Source organism: Manacus candei, unplaced genomic scaffold (genome assembly GCF_025592945.1).
Source record: "Manacus candei isolate 608988 ecotype Guabito, Panama unplaced genomic scaffold, ASM2559294v1 h1tg000022l, whole genome shotgun sequence".
NCBI classification, from domain to species: Eukaryota; Metazoa; Chordata; class Aves; order Passeriformes; family Pipridae; genus Manacus; species Manacus candei.
The window spans coordinates 6211378-6229855 of NW_026138070.1; the positions used below are offsets into that span (position 1 = coordinate 6211378).

At 45.4% G+C, this 18478-nt stretch overlaps 1 protein-coding gene across 4 annotated transcripts in view; it reads left to right on the forward strand.

Annotated features, from left to right (window-relative positions):
* The window catches only part of MIB2 (MIB E3 ubiquitin protein ligase 2), a 41308-nt gene that overhangs the window by 547 nt on the left and 22283 nt on the right, over positions 1-18478 (forward strand). For all 4 annotated transcript variants that reach the window (XR_007904370.1, XR_007904371.1, XM_051786442.1 and 1 more), the window contains exons 2-3: positions 11346-11672; positions 13266-13437. Coding sequence is in view for 2 of the 4 variants with exons in the window: in XM_051786442.1 (XP_051642402.1) it covers positions 11426-11672; positions 13266-13437 (419 nt within the window). In the remaining 2 variants the exon portion in view is untranslated. The remainder of the gene's footprint in view (positions 1-11345; positions 11673-13265; positions 13438-18478) is intronic.

Here is an 18478-nt window from a genome sequence, read left to right on the forward strand (position 1 = left end):
GGTAAGTCCTCGCTCGCCAAGGTGAGACCTGAAAGGCGGGCGGGGGTTCCTCGGGGGCGTTTCGTGTCCCCGCGGCTGTGCCGGCTCCAACTCGGCGCTGAAGCACATGTGGCTTTTTCTTCACCCCCTCCCGTGTTTCCGTGATATTTGCGATCTTCCTGATCCGACAAGAGGCATGGAAGCAAGGGCCGGACTTAAACCCGGAGAAGTTGGTACAGCTGCACTGGAAGCACTAAATGTGTTTGCTCTGATTTCCCTGCAGGCGCTCGGCTGCAGAATTACTTTCTGAATGTAACAAATCCCAATTTCTACCTCGCTGAGAAACAAGTGAGCTCTGGCTCACCTTCATGGAGGTCACTTGAGCTTGGCTTTACTGCTCAACCTTCTCTCTTTTTGGCTAAGAGCCTTGTTACATCCTCTGCACTCCTCTGTTGCTATAGCAGGAGTTTATTTGGCTCGAATGAGATACCATTTTTATTTCTTCTCTCTTTAGTAGCTCCTTGGTCTCCTAAAACTGCTTCCTATGACGAATGATGCAGTTGTTCATCCTTCTAGGACCTTCCTCTGTACTTGATTACCTGTTGAATTTTTCATTCATGGTTTCAGAGTATAGATGAGTGAATTGTCAAAGGATGCAGTTACTGTAAATAACCCACATTACCCACATTGTTATGGGTGGAATGATGCTGTGTGACATGTTGATAATGGAAATTGGAAAGGGAAAGCTTCAGTAGCTTTGGCAGAGCTAGAGAAGGTCTTGCTGTTTTTTGAGCTTCGCTTTCTGCTCCAAGTTGTAGCTGTTTAGGTTTGAGTCTGGAGCAGATAACTTCTGTTGGGCAGGTGATGGTTCCCTTCAAGAAGGTCTTTTCCAACTAACAGGACAGTAGATGGGGTGTCCCAGCTCTACCACTGGTGTATTTTCAGTACCTTATGCCTGTTTTCTGTACTGATCTCATCTGTTTCTGTGGTGGAAGGATGTAAATTCCTTTAGGACCAAAGTGTGGCTGCAGCATATTAACAGTTTCTCTTTTTTAGGCTTCACAAAGGTAAATGTGTTTTCAATCCCTTCCTCTTTGCACAGCACAGCTCTCTGAGTCACTGACACGAGGAGAATCTTCATGCTTGTGTGATATTTGGCTTGGCTCAATTCTCTGCTTATTCTGATATTGCTGTATAGCATCATATGTTTTGACATTTATTTTGAGTGCATGTTTGAAGCTCTGTGGCTGTGAAAATCCTGTGCCAAATTCATCAATAAAGAATCTGCTATTTTCCTGCTTTGGTCTGCAGTGGCCACTGATCCACTGCTGGGATTGTCTGGGAGGCCATGCACAGCCCCTTGCCACTGAAACTTGGACAGATGTCTTGGAAAACCTGTGGAAGTGCTGCAAGTGTGGTGGTTGCAGTTTTCTCCTTCCATTTTTACGTGGAGAGGGGGATGCCCATGGCCTTCTAAGCTGCCTTGATGAAGAAGTGGGTGGCTACAGACCCCCATGGGCTGCTCAGAGAGAGCAGTTGTCTCTGGAACAAGCTTGTCTTGTGCCTTGTGTTTGTGTACCAGTAGTATTATCAGCAGTCCTGGTTGCTCACAGAGCCCAGTCCTGGTCTCTCTGAAGTTGAAGGCTCTCTCCAGCCTCGTTCAGCTCTCTGAGGTCGTGTTGTCCCTGCCTGTTCCCATCAAATCTGTTTGCCTTGCTCATCATCTCTGCTGCAGAACTGCTCCTGGGCTCTGGCAGGACTCAGGGATGAATGTCACTGTACCTCTCACAGCAGCACTGATCATGCCCTTTCATTTTCAGTTGCTCTTTTCCAGGGATCCAGGAATAGAATGGAAAGTCCTGGGAGCAGACAATTTGAGTTCTGGTTGTTTTGCAAGGATTCTCTACATTCATGGCTTATCAAGGTCATTTTTGGAGGGGCCAAAGTGTTGTAATACAATGTGCTCAGAGGGAAACCAGCACACTTTTCAATACACTCTCACTAAAAGCTCTGATGGGAGAGAGATCATTGGATACTCTTCTCTTCTTGAGCAAAGAGAAAGTGGAGTTTCTCATTTCTTGGGAGGCTTACAGGATTTAAATATTTCTTTTTCCCTATAATGAGAGTTGTGGTGGTGGCTGAAATTTCCAGGAACACAGAAGTAGTCTGCCAGCACTTGGACTGGAAAACCAGTGAAGTTACACATGTGTGAGCAGGACAGTCAATGGCTTGATCTTACATTCCCTGATGTGACCCCAAGGAATGCAGGGATGCATCCTGGATCATGGGTTTGTGCTTCCTTCTTTCCTGTGACTAGTGTGGGCCAGGCTGTGGAGAGCAGGACTTGGAGCTGGGATATGTGAGCTTCGTTCCTGGCTCTGCCACCGGTTCCATGGAGAACTGTGGCTCCATTTCCCCTCTGCAGAGTGTTCCTGTGTTCTTTAAAATGCTCAGAGCAAAAAGATGGCATCTGTGATTGTAAAATGCACAAACCTGTGAGTTGTGTACGTGCTGACCCTCAAACCTTCGCTGAGTCCCAGGGAGGGAAGCAACAGCTACTGCTCAATTCCTTCTGCTCCTACGCAGCCAACGTCTCTCTGGCCAAAGGCATGTCAGGGGAGATTAGACTTAAACCTTTTGATCTGCTTTCAGAGCACAGAAAGGGCAAGTTCCAGGCTGGAAACGGGCAGGAGTGCAGTGTTGCCCCTTCTGGAAGCCTGCAGGGGATCTGAAGTCAGTAGGATGAGCTCCAGGGGCTCATCAGAGGTCCGGCAGGTTTTATGCTCAGCTCGCTCTGTACCAGTCTGAAGTAACTGCTTTTCATCTGGAGAAGCTGGAGGATGTTGTGTTTGTTCCTAACTCAGAGGATTTGTAATCCCATTGTACCTCCACTGCTGAGGGCACCAGGCTCTAAACCCCTCTGAGCAGCCCCAGCACTGCCTTTTCTCAGCCCACTGTTCAACCACCTCCCTTCTTGCAGGACTTCAGAATTAATTCCTCTTGATTTTTCCACTCCTGCAGTAAGTTAGTCTTTTGATTTTTGCACGACCTGTGGGGACACTTCCTGCCTTTCTGGGCAGACAGGGCAGTTGTGGGATTAGATTGGAGGTTCATGAACTTTGAAGTGATTTAAGTCGGGTTTTAAGGGTAAATAGGAGTTGATAGCTGGTGTGAGAGAGCTGCAGACCTGAGCCTTACCAGGGCTCCACACCATCAGCTCTGGGCCAGATGGTCTTGCCTCTGAGAAATACATTAGAGCAATGTCAAGTAAGAGCACAGTTGAAATCCGCTGCCAAGACAGATTTCTCACTGTTGGAATATGTTTCTGTCTGATCCTCTATTTCTAGATGATTGAAAATAGTTCTGGAAGGGATTTTGCTGAGGCCACCTAGTCCATCCTTTCCCACAAGGCATGATAAATACACTGAAACCCTTCCTGAAGGGTCTGTTAAGCTTGTTCTTTAAGTAATGGAGATGTTCTAGCTGCCCTGGATGACTTGTATTTGACTTTATTAAGCTATTTTTTTATATATTACGGCTTTTGTCAGTGTTCTGAGCACAGAAAGACCTGCAAGGGATGCAGGTGGTTGAGTATTGACCTCTTAATGCCAAGGGCCAGAAAATTGATGGTGGTTCTTGGCAGGAGATGGGATGCAATGCTGCTGGATTTTTGTTTTCCTTCTGCCACAGGGATCTTCCATGGGAAAGTTAAAATACCATTCTCCCATTTTTTTCTGTGTAAAGTGAAAACTTAGCAAATAATGTTGTTTGGTTTTGTTTTTTTTTTTTCCTTAAACAACATTACCTGGTGGTCATGTGTGTGGGCAGGGAGGGGTGTGTGTTTGTTTGTAGTGTAATGCAATGTAAATTTAACTCTGAAACCCGCTCTTGAGGAAAAAGTGGATTCTCATCAGCCCCAGCTACTGAGCTTTTCTGGGCTGGAGGCAACAATCTGCAAACTGTCGGGTCCAATTAAAGCAAATGGCTGGAGCTGTTTTTTCTCCCTCCTGGAGAGAACACAGTTCATCAAAAGCCAGAAGGAAATTTCATCGGGCTCATGAGCAATTATCTCGTGGGATGTAATAAGAGACATCCACTAGATGCCCAGTGTGAACTTTCACTTATAATCACTTTTAATTCTCCAGTGGGCAGATGAGCACTGATCTCAGCAATCTGAAGCCTGAAGTTGTTGTGGTCGATAGAAGCTGGTAGGGGGAACTTGTTCTTCTGTGGGGTTCGACTTAGAAAGCTGAATTTTGAACGTCCCTGACCTGGCAAAAGATATTCTACCTTTTTGTGTGTGGTGGGTTGACCCTGGTGGGCAGCTGAGCCCCACAGAGCTGCTTCCTCACTTCTACCCCCCTGGGATAGGGAAGGGGCTGCAGGGGTCAGGTTGAGAAAGCAGGATTTCATTAGGTACAACGGTTGCTTTGGAAGGCAAAGACTGATTCCAAACATCCCTCCCTTCCTATTTCTTCCCCATTTTTTATTCCTGAGCACCATGTCGTGGTGGTTATCCCTTTGGTCACTTGGGGTCAGCTGTCCTGGCTCTGTTCCCCCCCAAATTCCTGTGCTCCCTCAGCCCCTCACTGGCAGGGCAGTGTGAGGAACAGCAAAGGCTTTGGTGCTGTGTGAGCTCTGTTCAGCACCAGCTAAAACACCCCTGTGTTACCAACCCTGGTTTGGTCCCAAATCCAAACCAGAGCACCATCCAAGCTGCTGTGAAGAGAATGAAGTCAACCCCAGCCCAAACCAGTGCTCTGTGGTGTACCACAACCTCTCCTGGTGGAAGCCCGTGACAGATGTTTATTTTTGTCTTGCTGCTGGTGTTTCCCAAAGGTAATGTTTGCTTTTTTTATGGTTTAAAGCAAATATTGACCATTGTGCAATCCAGTGAATTTCCTGGTCTGGTCCGTGGGTTAGCAGGGAGCTGGTTCATGAGAAGTGCTGTGCTCCTGGGGGATCGTGTGCCTCGGACTGGCACTTTCTTTTTGGCTGATTTTGTTACTCGTGGCTGACAGAAATCCCTTTTCTGTCCGTGGAGCTTGGTGGCAAAACCAGTTTGGACTGAGGCTGTGCAGATTAGGGCTCAGTTTTTGAAGCAGGTTCACTTTTCTGGGTCTGTTGTCATCACAGGGGGGTTGAAGTTTGAGCAAAGTGAGAACTGGAGGTTCAAGGCCAGCTCAGTTCAGTTGGCTTTGTGTCCTCTGCAGCTGTTGGGTCCTGCCATACTCATCCATAATGAGCCCAAAATATAAGATAGGCAACTTCTCTATAACTTCTTCCATTTTTAGGATCTATTCTGAGCTTGTTTGCTATTTTTCAGGAAACCAGAATGCTGGGATCAAGCTTCTCAGAAAGGTTTGCCTGAAACTACCGGTCCTGAGTATTAATAAATTTGCTGGTGCTTCCTTTAGGCCTCCATCCTTTAACAAGGTGAAAGAATAGCTGGTAAAGCAGCATGATAACCTCTGAAACATTGCTGCTACAGCTTGCAAGGGAAGGGAACGTTCCCCCCTCACCATAACAACTCGGGTGCTAGAACACAAGCGGTGTAAATGGAATGTGAAATTCAGTGTAGGCAAAACAGATCAATGGGCTGGCATTTGCAGAGGACAAGTGTTGATTGCAGAGATAAAATGCTCTCGGTGGGACTCTGAGCAGAGTGCCTGGCTTGGTATTTTTAGCTGTTTCCTCCCTCTGTGTGCCAGTGTTTGAGGATGTTGGGATGTGTCCCTGACGCTGGAATGACAAGATATTAATCCCCAAGCAAAGGCGTATTAATCACCTGCTTTATTCTGTTTATGTAATGCAGTTAAATATACTTGGGGAGCAGGTGAGGTTTGGGGCATGGAAATTATTTAACCTCACGGGCTTTTTTGGGTTTTTTTGATTGATTGGCTTTACTGGTGGCAGCTGCCCCATTTCTGATTCTCCCCTCCCCCTGTTTTTCAGCTGAGACTAATTTATCAGGAGAATGGCTTCGTTTATCTACTGTTGATATTTAAGCCACAAAAACATCATCTGCTCTTCTCTCTCCCTCCCCTGTGCCGGAGATGGCATTTTGCAAAATTTAGACTAAACAGAATTCCTGACTGCACGTGGGAAAGGGAAGGAAAGGATCACTGAGGTCTTGTGGCTCTGCAGTGGAATATCACAGGATCTCAGAAGGATTTGGGTTGGAAGGGACCTTAAAGGTCATCCAGTCCCACCCACTGCCATGGACAGGGACACCTTCCACTAGCCCAGGTTGTTCCAAGCCCCTTGGACACTCCAGGGATGGGGCAGCCACAGCTTCTCTGGGCAACCCATGCCAGGGCCTCAGCACCCTCACAGGGAAGAATTTCTTCCCAGTATCCCATCTAAACCTCCTCTCTGTCAGTTTGAAGCCATTCCCACTTGTTCTGTCACTCCAGGCTCTTTTAAATAGCCTATTAAATAATATTAAACTATTCACTTTGGCCAGTTCTGCAAATCCTTTTGCTGGGCTGCAGGGGGGTCAGAGTAGACAAGGAGAGAGATTTACGAGTGGCAGAGCTGGCTGTTGAACTGGTGAGGGTTGTAGGTGAGGTAATAAAATGCCACAGGCTTGGCAAAAGTCTCCAGAGTGGAAACTACTGGAAAATGGAGCTGGGAATGCCAGGGTTCAGCTGTGGTGGGAGGCAGGGAGGGTCTCTCTGGGCTTGGAAGTGCCCAAGGCAGCACACCTGGGTCGGGGCTGGGGAGTTCTGGCCTCACCCAGGAGGTGCAAGGCAGTGTTCAGATGGTGGTGGGTCCAGAAGGGTTGTTTGCTGTGTGTTTTGCTGGTTTCCTGCTCAGTTTTCATTCACTAGTGATTACATTTGTGGGAGTTGTGTGTATCCTTGAGAGCAACTGCACTGCACCCTGTTAGTGAGAGCTCATGTGTGTTTGCTGTGCTCTCACTGTGCTGAGGAGAAAGAAAAGTGAAAGGTAAGGCTGAATTTGAGCTTTTTTTTTCATGGATATTAACTTTGGTAATTAACTGAGCAGCTTTGAGCCTTGGGCTCCAAGGGCTATTTGCTGGTTGTTTGCTGTTATTAAAGAATATAACAGTATTAGTGGGGGAGGTTGGAGATTTCAGGCTCGAGTGAGCTGCTGTGAAGAGACCCTGTAATAGGAGTTCTGCTGCAGCCACCCCCACGTGTGTTCAGAAATGATGTGCAGAAATGAGGGAAGTGTCCAAGTCTGAGCCTGTGCTGCTCTTTTGGAAATTTGCAATTGCCTAGGGAAGCATCCCCTGGATAGGCAAATCTCTGTAGGGTGGAATAATTCACCTGAGAAGACAATTTGAACTGCAAAACGTGTGTAAGGAAGAGAGAGAAAAAAAACCTGCTTTTTTTGTTGTTGTTGTTGGTTTAAACACTTCCTCTATTTGCCTTGCTGTTCCAATAACGTGATCACCGAGTTGCATGCACTGATTTTGCCAACTGTTTACACCACTCCTGGGTTCTGTTTGCTCTGTATCCAGAGCAGCAGCAACCTTTGTCTCCTGTGAGATGGATATTGGGTTGTTTCTAGAGCACCTTCTGCCTCCAGAGCAGTTGAACATTGGCAGAAATTTGCCACAGTTATTGCAACTGAAGGTTCTGACGTGTTTTCCCTTTGTTCCAGTAAAGTATTACTGGGATTTCCTAGGAATGGACTCTCAGATATGCCTGGGCTGCTCTTTCCTGTGTCACAGTAGACAAGGTCAGAATGTTACCTCAGGATTTAGAAATATGCTTGTGTCTTATAATGGATTATTTGTTCATAGTTGCTTTAAATTCCCATGGGGAAACTGATGTTTTCTCTGTGAATAATTTCTGGCAGCTGTACCTATCCTTCCCTTGGAATAATTATGACCTAGACAGCATCAAGAGAGGAGTATTTGCTTCAGTGAGTGAAACATTTCCACTTAGGAAGTAAATAATGCTGCTCTGGCAAGGTTCAGCCTGCAAGAGCACTGTAATTCATCTCATAAAGGTTTTGAACAGTCCTTTATTCTTGTTATGCATCTCCCCTGCAGAGCAGATGGGAATGCAGAATGCATTTGGTGCATTCTTGTGTGGAAAATGGAATATTCACATTAGGAAGATGGCCTCGGATCAGCCAGCAAGGGGCTGGTGGGGTCTTTGCAGCCCAGACAACCCCCTTAACTGGAATTCAGCATCACAGGAGCACACTGAGCTAGAGCAGCATCTAGGGGTGGTGGGAAGGGGCACAACATGGGGGTTTGCCCTGTCTGTAGGTCCCACCTTTCTGGGCCAAGGTTGGTGCTGAGCTCCTGGACTGCTCTGTTCAGGTCACCAGCTGTCACTGCCAGCCTGCCCTGCTGTTTCCAGGTGGCAAGGGATTGTCCTCCTTTGTACTGCAGAGACTTCAATTTTGTGGGTTTGTGGCACAGCCTGGAATGTTCTTTTGTGACGGATAATTGCTGGAACTGGCACTTCCTTCCTGGAAATGCTGGGAGTTGTGATGGAGCCTGTCCTGTTTCATTCATTCATTCATTCATTCATTCCTGGGGAGAGGAAGAAGAAGGTCCAGTGAAATGGCATAAAACCCTTTAGGCTGGGAAGTGTCACTCTGTCCACATGTAAGATATCTTGTGGTATTTATTGTTTCCTTCCCTAAGCATGCAATTCCTTTTCCCTCTGTTATTACCTACCCCACCTACCCCCCGTTCACTTGGATGAAAACAGGAAGGATGGTGGTGGTTGTTTTTAAGGAAAAGGCCTGTAGGAATAACTGAGCTACATTTCTCTCGCACCTTTGCACTGTTGGGTGCTCCCATTTGTTTTCTCAGGCTCTTGACTGGTTCACAGCAGCCTTTAAAAAAAGGCAGTTCTGCCTTTTAGTTGAAGGAATAAATAGTCCACTTTAGTCATCTCTGATCCTGGAGGAAGAGGGGGATCACACAAATCTCATTAGGCCCTGCAATGCTTTCTGAAAAGGATATTCTTTGATGATTCCTGCTTTCATAAAGGCAGTAAACACTGGTGCACCTTCAGCTCAGCAATGTTACATCCACCTCCACTGCTCTCAGTGAGAGTCGCCCGAGGCATCTCTTGGTGATGATTAGAAGGAGAGATGACGGGAGGTTCACGAGGACATTGGGGTTTGATGTTGCTCTCGTGTGACAGGTGTCTGGATGTCACAGCCACGCGTGGCAGGAGGAGTCTGAAGCTGCAGAGGTGCTGAAGCTGAGCAGGAATCGGCCTCTCTCTGCACGCCAGGAACATGAGTTTGCATCAAACGACTCCCCCGCACGTTCAGTCGGGGCTCTGGGGCTGGGGAAGGGCTTATTTTTAGGTTCTTGGTGGTTTCAGTTGCTTCACTGGGTGGGTGGGGGCATCGACAACACGTCACAGGGCCCGGAGCTGCTCCTCTTGCTGTGTCTGAGCACATCCCTGAGCTGGGCCAGGATTGTCACCCTGACACTTGTCACCCCGGGCTGAGCTGCTCTGTGTCGTGGCAGTGGGTGAGGTTTGCTTTTGGCACCTGCATTCTCTGGCCCTTGGCATTCTGTTGGGGCTCGATTTTCACATTTTTGAGACAATATTGGATGTTGTGGAGGGGGACCCAGCGATGCCACAGTAGATTTTTTTCCGGGTCCTAAATGTTGAAAGCCACGCTCTTCTTCTCTGTCTTGCTATTGTGGTAGAGAGAAACCAGGGTTTGATGATCTGATTCAAATCAAAATTGAGGATGTGATGCATCTGTGTGGTATTCACCTCATTTACCCATTGCCATGGCAACAGTTGGGAAGGCTATCCCAAGCTTTAACTGATCCCAGCACAAAATCTGCTCTGCTTATTGCAGGTGAGCAACAATAGCCCTTCCCTGTTCCTGCTCGTTGATAAATAGCAGGGAAAGACTGAAATTTATCTGACATTGGCAACGTTTTTAAAAACCGCAGGGAAAACAGACAAACGTTTCTTTCAAGCGCAGTTTTCAAACTTCCTGTGTCCCCAAACCGAAACCAAAACTAACTTTGAGGGCAAGTGAAACTCCCCCCTGCAGGGTTAAGGATGAAGTGCAGTGTTAAGTGATGAGGTGCACATGAAGGGTCTTCCTGAAAAATAGGTGGGTATTGACTTTTTATTGCTAAAATCACAGGGCTGGTGCTTTCCTGGACAATTATTCCAACTCTCTTTACTGTTTTTTTTTTTGTTTCTGCTGTCGGTGGCTGTTGCATTTATTCCTGAGTTTGGAGTCAGGGGCTGGTACTGGGGTGTGTAAAGACTCTTTGCCCAGTTCTCTTCCCTCACACACAGAGCTCTGGAATAAGCTTTTGGATGTTGTTACAGATGATTATCTGCCTTGGAAGCCTGGCTAGTTTGTGTATCATTCCCACCTGTGCTAAAGCTGTGAGGATCCCTGTTTTTAATAAAGTACATTTGCTCGAGTCTTATCTTTTAAATATTACTTAGCTAAAGCAAAACAGTATTTAAATATTTTACGGACAATCCAAATAATTATTTTAAAACAAATATTATTTAAATCGTCTTAATATAAATAGTTTAAATAATTATTTAAAAATATTATATTTGAATAAAGTAAGTGTATGTAGCCAGCAGGTCAGGCCTGTCCTGTGCCAGGTTGTTCTGGGAGGGGGGACATGATGTGCTGGGCGTTACCCACGTGTGGATCCCTGTTTTTAATAAAGTACATTTGCTCGAGTCTTATCTTTTAAATATTACTTAGCTAAAGCAAAACAGTATTTAAATATTTTACGGACAATCCAAATAATTATTTTAAACCGTTCCACTAAAGCAAATATTATTTAAGTCGTCTTAATATAAATAGTTTAAATAATTCTTTAAAAATACTACAGTTGAATAAAGTAAATGTGTGTAGTTGTTGGGTCAGGCTCGTCCTGTGCCAGGTTGTTCTGGGAGGGGGGATGTGAGGTGCTGGGCATTACCCACGTGTGGATCCCTGTTTTTAATAAAGTACATTTACTCGAGTCTTATCTTTTAAATATTACTTAGCTAAAGCAAAACAGTATTTAAATATTTTACGGACAATCCAAATAATTATTTTAAAACAAATATTATTTAAATCGTCTTAATATAAATAGTTTAAATAATTCTTTAAAAAGACTACAGTTGAATAAAGTAAATGTGTGTAGTTGTTGGGTCAGGCTCGTCCTGTGCCAGGTTGTTCTGGGAGGGGGGATGTGAGGTGCTGGGAGGGGGGATATGAGGTGCTGGGTAACTGGGAGGGGGGGATGTGAGGTGCTGGGTAACTGGGAGGGGGGATGTGAGGTGCTGGGTAACTGGGAGGGGGGATGTGAGGTGCTGGGTAACTGGGAGGGGAGATGTGATGTGCTGGGCGTTACCCACGTGTGCCACGTTGTGTTCCAGGCGTGCTGACCATGCTGCTGGCCCTGCCCGTGCCCGAGCCCCGGCGAGGGGCAGAGCTGTAGGGGTTGCCGAGCACATCCATGGACGTGGAGCCCTGTGCCAGCATGCAGGTGGGCATGCGGGTGGTGCGCGGCGTGGACTGGAAGTGGGGCAGCCAGGACAGCGGCGAGGGCAACGTGGGCACCGTGGTGGAGATCGGCCGCGCCGGCAGCCCCACCACCCCCGACAAGACCGTGGTGGTGCAGTGGGACCAGGGCAACAGGACCAACTACCGCACGGGCTTCCAGGGGGCCTACGACCTGCTGCTCTATGACAACGCCCAGATCGGTGAGTAGGGCAAGGAAAGGGGGGTTATGAACTCCTCCTTTATGGCAGCACCCAAACTGAGGAGTGTGGCATGGGCAGGGGGCTTAGGAACTCCTGCTTTATGGCAGCACCCAAATTGAGGAATATAGCAAGGACAGGGGGATTATGATCTCCTGCTCTATGGCAACACCCAAATTGATGAGTATGGATGGCAAAGACAGGGAGATTATGATCTCCTCCTTTGTGGCAACACCCAAATTGATGAGTATGGCAAGGGCAGGGGGGTTATGACCTCCTACTCCGTGGCAACACCCAAATTTATGAGCATGGCAAGGACGGGGGATTATGATCTCCTCCTTTATGGCAACACCCAAATTTATGAGCATGGCAAGGACAGGGGGATTATGATCTCCTCCTTTATGGCAACAGTCAAATTGCTGAGTATGGCAAGGACAGGAGGCTTAAGAACTCCTGCTCTATGGCAACACCCAAAATGAGAAGTATGGATAGCAAGAACAGGGGGCTTATGATCTCCTGCTTTATGGCAACACCCAAACTGATGAGTATAGCATGGACAGGGGGCTTAGGAACTCCTACTCTGTGGCAACACCCAAATTGAGGAGTATAGCAAGGACAGGGGGCTTATGATCTCCTGCTCTACAGCAACATCCAAATTGAGGAGTATGGCAAGGACAGGGAGCACAGACCTTGGCAAACCCATCTCCTGCCTTAATTTGTGTAGCATTTCCCATCTGTGAGGATCCCCGTTCTTAATAAACTGTTTGAATTTTGTTTTTTAAATATTATTTGACTGAAGCAAATATAATATACTTGAAATAAAAGCCTGGCTGGAGGTGTCGGGCTCAGGGACAGGAGCTGGACTCGGTGATCCTAATGGGTCCCTTCCAGCTCAGCAGATTCCATCACTGTGTGATTCTAAGGGTCAGCCTTTTGCTCCTGCCTGTGGAGTGAGGCTGAGCAGCAGCAGAGCACACACTGAGCCAGTTCATGGTGAGGGAATTCCTGTTTGCCCCTGTGCAAAGGCTTTTCTTTCCTCCTTTTTCTGAGTTGAACAGCTTTGCTGACTTTGCCATTGTTGGAGCCTGACCTGACTTTAGGACGCGAGTCCCTCAAGCCAGGAAACGGAGACTTCATATTACAGAACCCCAGAATGTCCTGAGTTGGAAGGGACCCACAAGGATCATCCAGTCCAACTCCTGGCCCTGCACAGACAACCCAACAATCCCACCCTGTCCCTGAGGGTGTTGTCCAAACACTTCTTGAGCTCTGGCAGCCTCGGGGCTGTGCCCACTGCCCTGGGGAGCCTGGTCAGTGCCAACCACCCTCTGGGGAAGAACCTTTCCCTGATACCCAACCCAACCCTCCCCTGGCACAACTTGAGGCCGTTCCCTGGGGTCCTGTCACTGCCCAGCACAGAGACACATCACACGTGTTGTACCTACACAGGTCACACCTATCACTCACGTTCTATTATTGCATCACCTTCAACACACACACACAGTCCATGAGTTTTCCCTTTAAGAAAGGTCCTAAGAGCCAGTTTCTCAGGATTTTGGGTGAATCCCGCACTCCTTCGCCCCTGTGCTCTCCCAGGTGTCCGTCACCCCAACATCATCTGCGACTGCTGCAAGAAGCACGGCATCCGTGGCATGAGGTGGAAGTGCAAGATGTGCTTTGACTACGACCTGTGCACTCAGTGCTACATGAACAACAAACACGACCTGTCCCACTCCTTCGAGCGCTACGAGACGGCACATTCCCAACCGTGAGTCCTGCCAGCCAGGGGGGGCTTTGGGGGGCTCCAGAAGGGGGTTTGGACCCCCCAAGGGTGTGCAAAACCATCTACCAAAGTGCAGGGATGATGCACAGCACCTAACTGGTACATGTCTGTATCATTTATGTAGAAATAAATGTATTTCGGTATGATTTATATAGAAATAAATGTATTTTGGTATAATTTACATAGAAATAAATTTATTTCTATACCATTTACATAGAAATAAATTTATTTCTATATCATTTACATAGAAATAAATTTATTTCTATATCATTTACATAGAAATAAATTTATTTCTATATCATTTACGTAGAAATAAATTTATTTCTATATCATTTACGTAGAAATAAATTTATTTCTATATCATTTACGTAGAAATAAATTTGATTCTATATCATTTACATAGAATAAATATTTCTACGTAATTTATATAGAATAAATATTTCTACGTAATTTACGTAGAAATAAATATTTCTGTGCAATTTATGTAGAAATAAATGTATTTCAGTATAATTTATAGAAATAAATGTATTTCTATGTAATTTACATAGAAATAAATGTATTTCTATGTAATTTACGTAGAAATAAATATTTCTGTGTAATTTACCTATAAATAAATATATTTCTGTGTAATTTATGTAGAAATAAATATATTTCTATGTAGTTTACGTAGAAAGAAATATTTCTATGTAATTTACGTAGAAATAAATATTTCTGTGTAATTTACGCAGGAATAAATATTTCTGTGTAATTTATGTAGAAAGAAATATTTCTACGTAATTTATATAGAAATAAATGTAGTTCTGTATAACTTACATAGAAATAAAAGTATTTCTATATAAATGTAAAATATATTTATGTGAAAATGTATCTATATTTATACGTAAAACAAAATTTTACATCTAAATGTATGTATGTTTATTTTTACATTTATATAGAAATGTATTTATACATCAAATTAATTTTATATATAAATGTCAGTTAATATTTTATATATTTATATAGAAATGTATTTGTATTTTTATATAAATGCATTTTTATATAAATAAATGGGTATTGGGGAGCGCTCAAAATGTTTTTACTCCTTGGCTTGCATGATCAAAAAGGTTTGGGGACTCTGTCCCACAGAACAAGGTAAGGCTGGATTGGGCACTTCTATGAAGCTGCTTGAGAAAAACACAGCAAATAGAAATCAGAATTTTTCTGGGAGGTTTGATTAAGGTGAAAATTAAAAATATTAAAACAGTAGTTTTATTTGCACCTCCTCAAGCAGGCACAAAGATGAATCTTTTAATCCTCTTGCCTTCAGGAGAAGTCACGAGAAATCAGCTTCTCTCTGTCGTTGATTTTCCTTTTCTTACCTCCCTTTGAAAATATCCCAGTGCTTCACATCCGCCCGTGGAATGGAAAGTGTAATTACTGTGCTCAAGGCAGCTGGGTGGGATTTGCAGCTGCTTTTCCTGCCTTATGGGAAGCTCTCCATGGAGTTAATTACCAGAGCTGTGCCGGTGTGGTTGAGCCACAGTTCCGAGTGCGAGCCAAGGGATGGATGTTTGTCCAGAGAATCTCCCCTCTGAGCTCTGGGGCTTGTGTTTATCCACCAGATGAGGATGTTTCTGGAGCTTGTGTTAAATATGGCAAGCCAGGCAGATCCTGCTTGGAAATGAGCTCCATGATTTCGTGTATATATAAAAATATATATGTATATAAAAATAGGCATGTGGGGTTTTTTCTCTTTCTATTAATATTGTAATTATCTCCAAGTAGTTACTCAGGGATGCCTGACTGTGTCTTTCCTTTGAGCTGAAGGTACATAATCCTACTCACATTTAAAGAAAAAAGAGAAAAATAAAAAAAGGTAGGCAGCAGTTGCTGTGAGAGGCTGCAGAGCAGCCCAGATTTTCTTCCCTGGGCATGGGATCTCCCAACCCTGCAGAGCTGAATTCCCTTGGGAACACCCCGATCCAAAGGCAGATTTCTAAGGCAGTTTCTCCCCAGGACTCGGGGAAGGATGTACTGAGGGCAGTTTTTCCTTTCAGGGCTTGTCCCCACCCTGTGCCCAGACTGTGCTGCTGGAATGGGGCAGGCTGGAATGGGGCAGGCTGGAATGGGGCAGGCTGGAATGGGGCAGCCTGGAATGGGGCAGCCTGGAATGGGGCAGCCTGGAATGGGGCAGCCTGGAATGGGGCAGGCTGGAATGGGGCGGGGCAGCCTGGAATGGGGCAGCCTGGAATGGGGCAGCCTGGAATTGGGCAGTTGGGTGGTTGCTGTCAGGGAGAAAAGGGAGCCTGGAGGGTGGCCAGGAAAGCTGCCAGAGCCAGTGCTGTCCTGGGTGAGTTGTTTGACTTTCCCAGAGCACTGCAGCGCTGCTCTGGAATGTGCTGGAAGCACTGGAGGACTCTTTGGAGGTAGATGCCCATTGTACCAAAAATCTGATGGTGCTTTGGTGGCTTTTGGGTTGGGTTGGGTTGGTTTTTTCCTAAATTACTTTGCCTTTTTTTTTTTTTTTCTGTGAGTGTGGCTCTTTTTTTTTTTCCTGTGAATGTGGCTCATTGAGTGGTTTTAGAGAAGATGTGATATGAATTAACTTTATTTGATAAAAAGAAGTCTAGACATGGGCCAGAATGTGACACCCAGTCCTTGTTAAAGTAGCACTATTCTGATTTACATCAGTGTGTGTTAGCAGGAGCAATGACCTTAATGCCAAGCAGCAAAGAAAAAAAAAAAAAGAAGGAAAAAAGGAAAAGGGGTGTGTGTGTGACTTCAGGGACACAGCATGAGCCTGTCAGGTGTGACAGTGGCTTCTGGGAGCCTCAGTGAGGGGTAAGGGTAAAGCAGCAATAGTTGTAATTGGATAATAAAACACCTCTCCTGCTGTTCTGCGTGGCAGGTACTGATTCCAGCTGAGCTTAGGGATGGAGAGGAATTAGAAATCCTCAAGGAAGAAGCTTCCAGCTGTGGGAAGCTGCAATTTTAAAGATGAATGAGGAGTGCATATTGTGGTTCTTAGGAGTCACTCAGCTGTTGGAGCAAACGGGTCAGGAGTGGGTTTTGTTCCTGGCATTTGGCTGAGCTGGATGGCACAGTGCAATGTGTGGTTTGTGCAGGAGCTTTTGGACAGGGAGCTGGCAAACTGAATTCCCCAGAAATGCCTTTCAGTGCAGGAACAAGGAAGAAGCAGGAACATCTTTGCTTTAATGCAGATGCAATCCTGTGATTTGTTGCTCTGGTGTTCCGGAGGTTACTCTGCATTAAGAATTGAATGTCCTCATATAAGAAATAAAAAAAAAAAAAAAAAAAAAAAAGTGAAACAAAGGGCCTGGATCACCTTTGAACAATGCCACAGAAAGGATTTCTTTGGAATAAGTGAGGTCTGAGCTGTACAGACACTGCCTCAGGCAGTGCACAGTCCTTTTCGAAGAACAGGAATTGCATGGCTCATGACTCACTGCACTGTTGCTTGGAGCACTCATCTCTCTCTTTTAGTTCTTTTTTTTTTTTGCTAAATAAAGTAGAAGATAAAACCTTTGGCAGTTCCCTCAGGCCCCCCAAAAATCTGTGTATTTAAAAAAGACACACAGGTAAATGCTGTGTGGGTTTGGGTTTTGTCGTTCAGTGGCTGTGAAAGGCAGGATGAGTCTCCTTTGGAGACCAAGGTTGTCTCTCCTCCCTTTCTCTGGCAGGGAATGGGGATCTGTTGGTTCTTCAAAAGGAGCCTCAGGAGTGTGTTGGTCTCAGGATCCAGGCAAAGTGCTGTGATGAGCCCCCTGGAGTGTTAATTAGTCGGAAAGCTGAAGGGGAGTGGATGGAGAGGCATCCCAACAAATTTGACAACATCCCATAATCTTGGATTTGAAAAATGAAGTTGGGGTTGCTTACACAGTCCTTGGGTTGCCCCTGATGAGATCAAATGTAGGACTGTGGGATGGAGCTCTCACCTCGAGTCTTTCTTGAACCAGAGATGAAGAGCTGGGAGTTTCCAGTCCCTCCAGGCCAACACGTTGCTCCTTGTAGCAGGTCACTAATCCTGGGATTTAGGAGGATTTAACCCCAGACAGACGCTGCAGAGGGTTCCCAATCAGTTTTCCAAAGAGGCTTTGAAGACTCCTTTACCTGAAGGCTATTTCAGGTTTTAAAATGACCTGAGTTTGAACCTCTGGTGGCAGGAAGTACTGTTGGGGTTTTTTTTAAATTTGCTATTAGAGGTAATCTCTTCCTGACCTCTTCCAGTTGTTTTTCTATTTTATTGGTCTTTTTTTGGTTTGAGTTTTGTGGCTGCTGTGGGAGAGGCTCTCATCCTTGGCTTAGAAGGATGAACAGCTCAGTTTTACTCAAGAGCTTTTTTTCCAGAGTTGTGTATCCATTTGGTGAATATGTGCTTGGTAATTGGAAGATAAATCAGTGTCTGGGAGCAGGGCAGCAAAGCAAAACTCATCAAGTTTATTTTAGGGCTGCAATAGTCAGGCATGCTCTGATGATTCTGCAAATAATCTACCTCTCATACAAAATATTAGTGTTATTATGTCCCAGTGCAAAAGCAGCACTGGAATTTTGCTTGGATCACCTGCTTGGGGATGGGGCTGAGCTGAATTTCAGTGGGGGATGTTTTACCCAGGCTATTTTCTAGGCTTCAGTCACCAATAAATCACAACAATTTTTCACAAGTCCTGTTTTTTCTTCCCTGGCCAACAATGGAGTTGGAGGAGCCAGCAAACCACACAGGGAAATATCCTGTGTAATCAAGCATAAGAAATACAAATATTTTCTCACATTGTGTTTTATCCTGTAGTCAAAACAGAGAGTGCAGTTATTTTCAGCCCTAATTCTTAAACCAGCTCTGTCTAGTCTGGTTACCAGCTGGATTTGGAAATCAGATACAGGAACAAGTGCATGCTCTGGTTTGGGTTTGCCAGTGCAGTGCAGACCCATTCAAGGCAGCTTTAATAATCCAGCCTTCCATCTGGGGCTGCTTGGACTGTGAGCCTGGACTAATCCAGCAGCTGAGTGACAACTGCTGGGTGTTTGATTA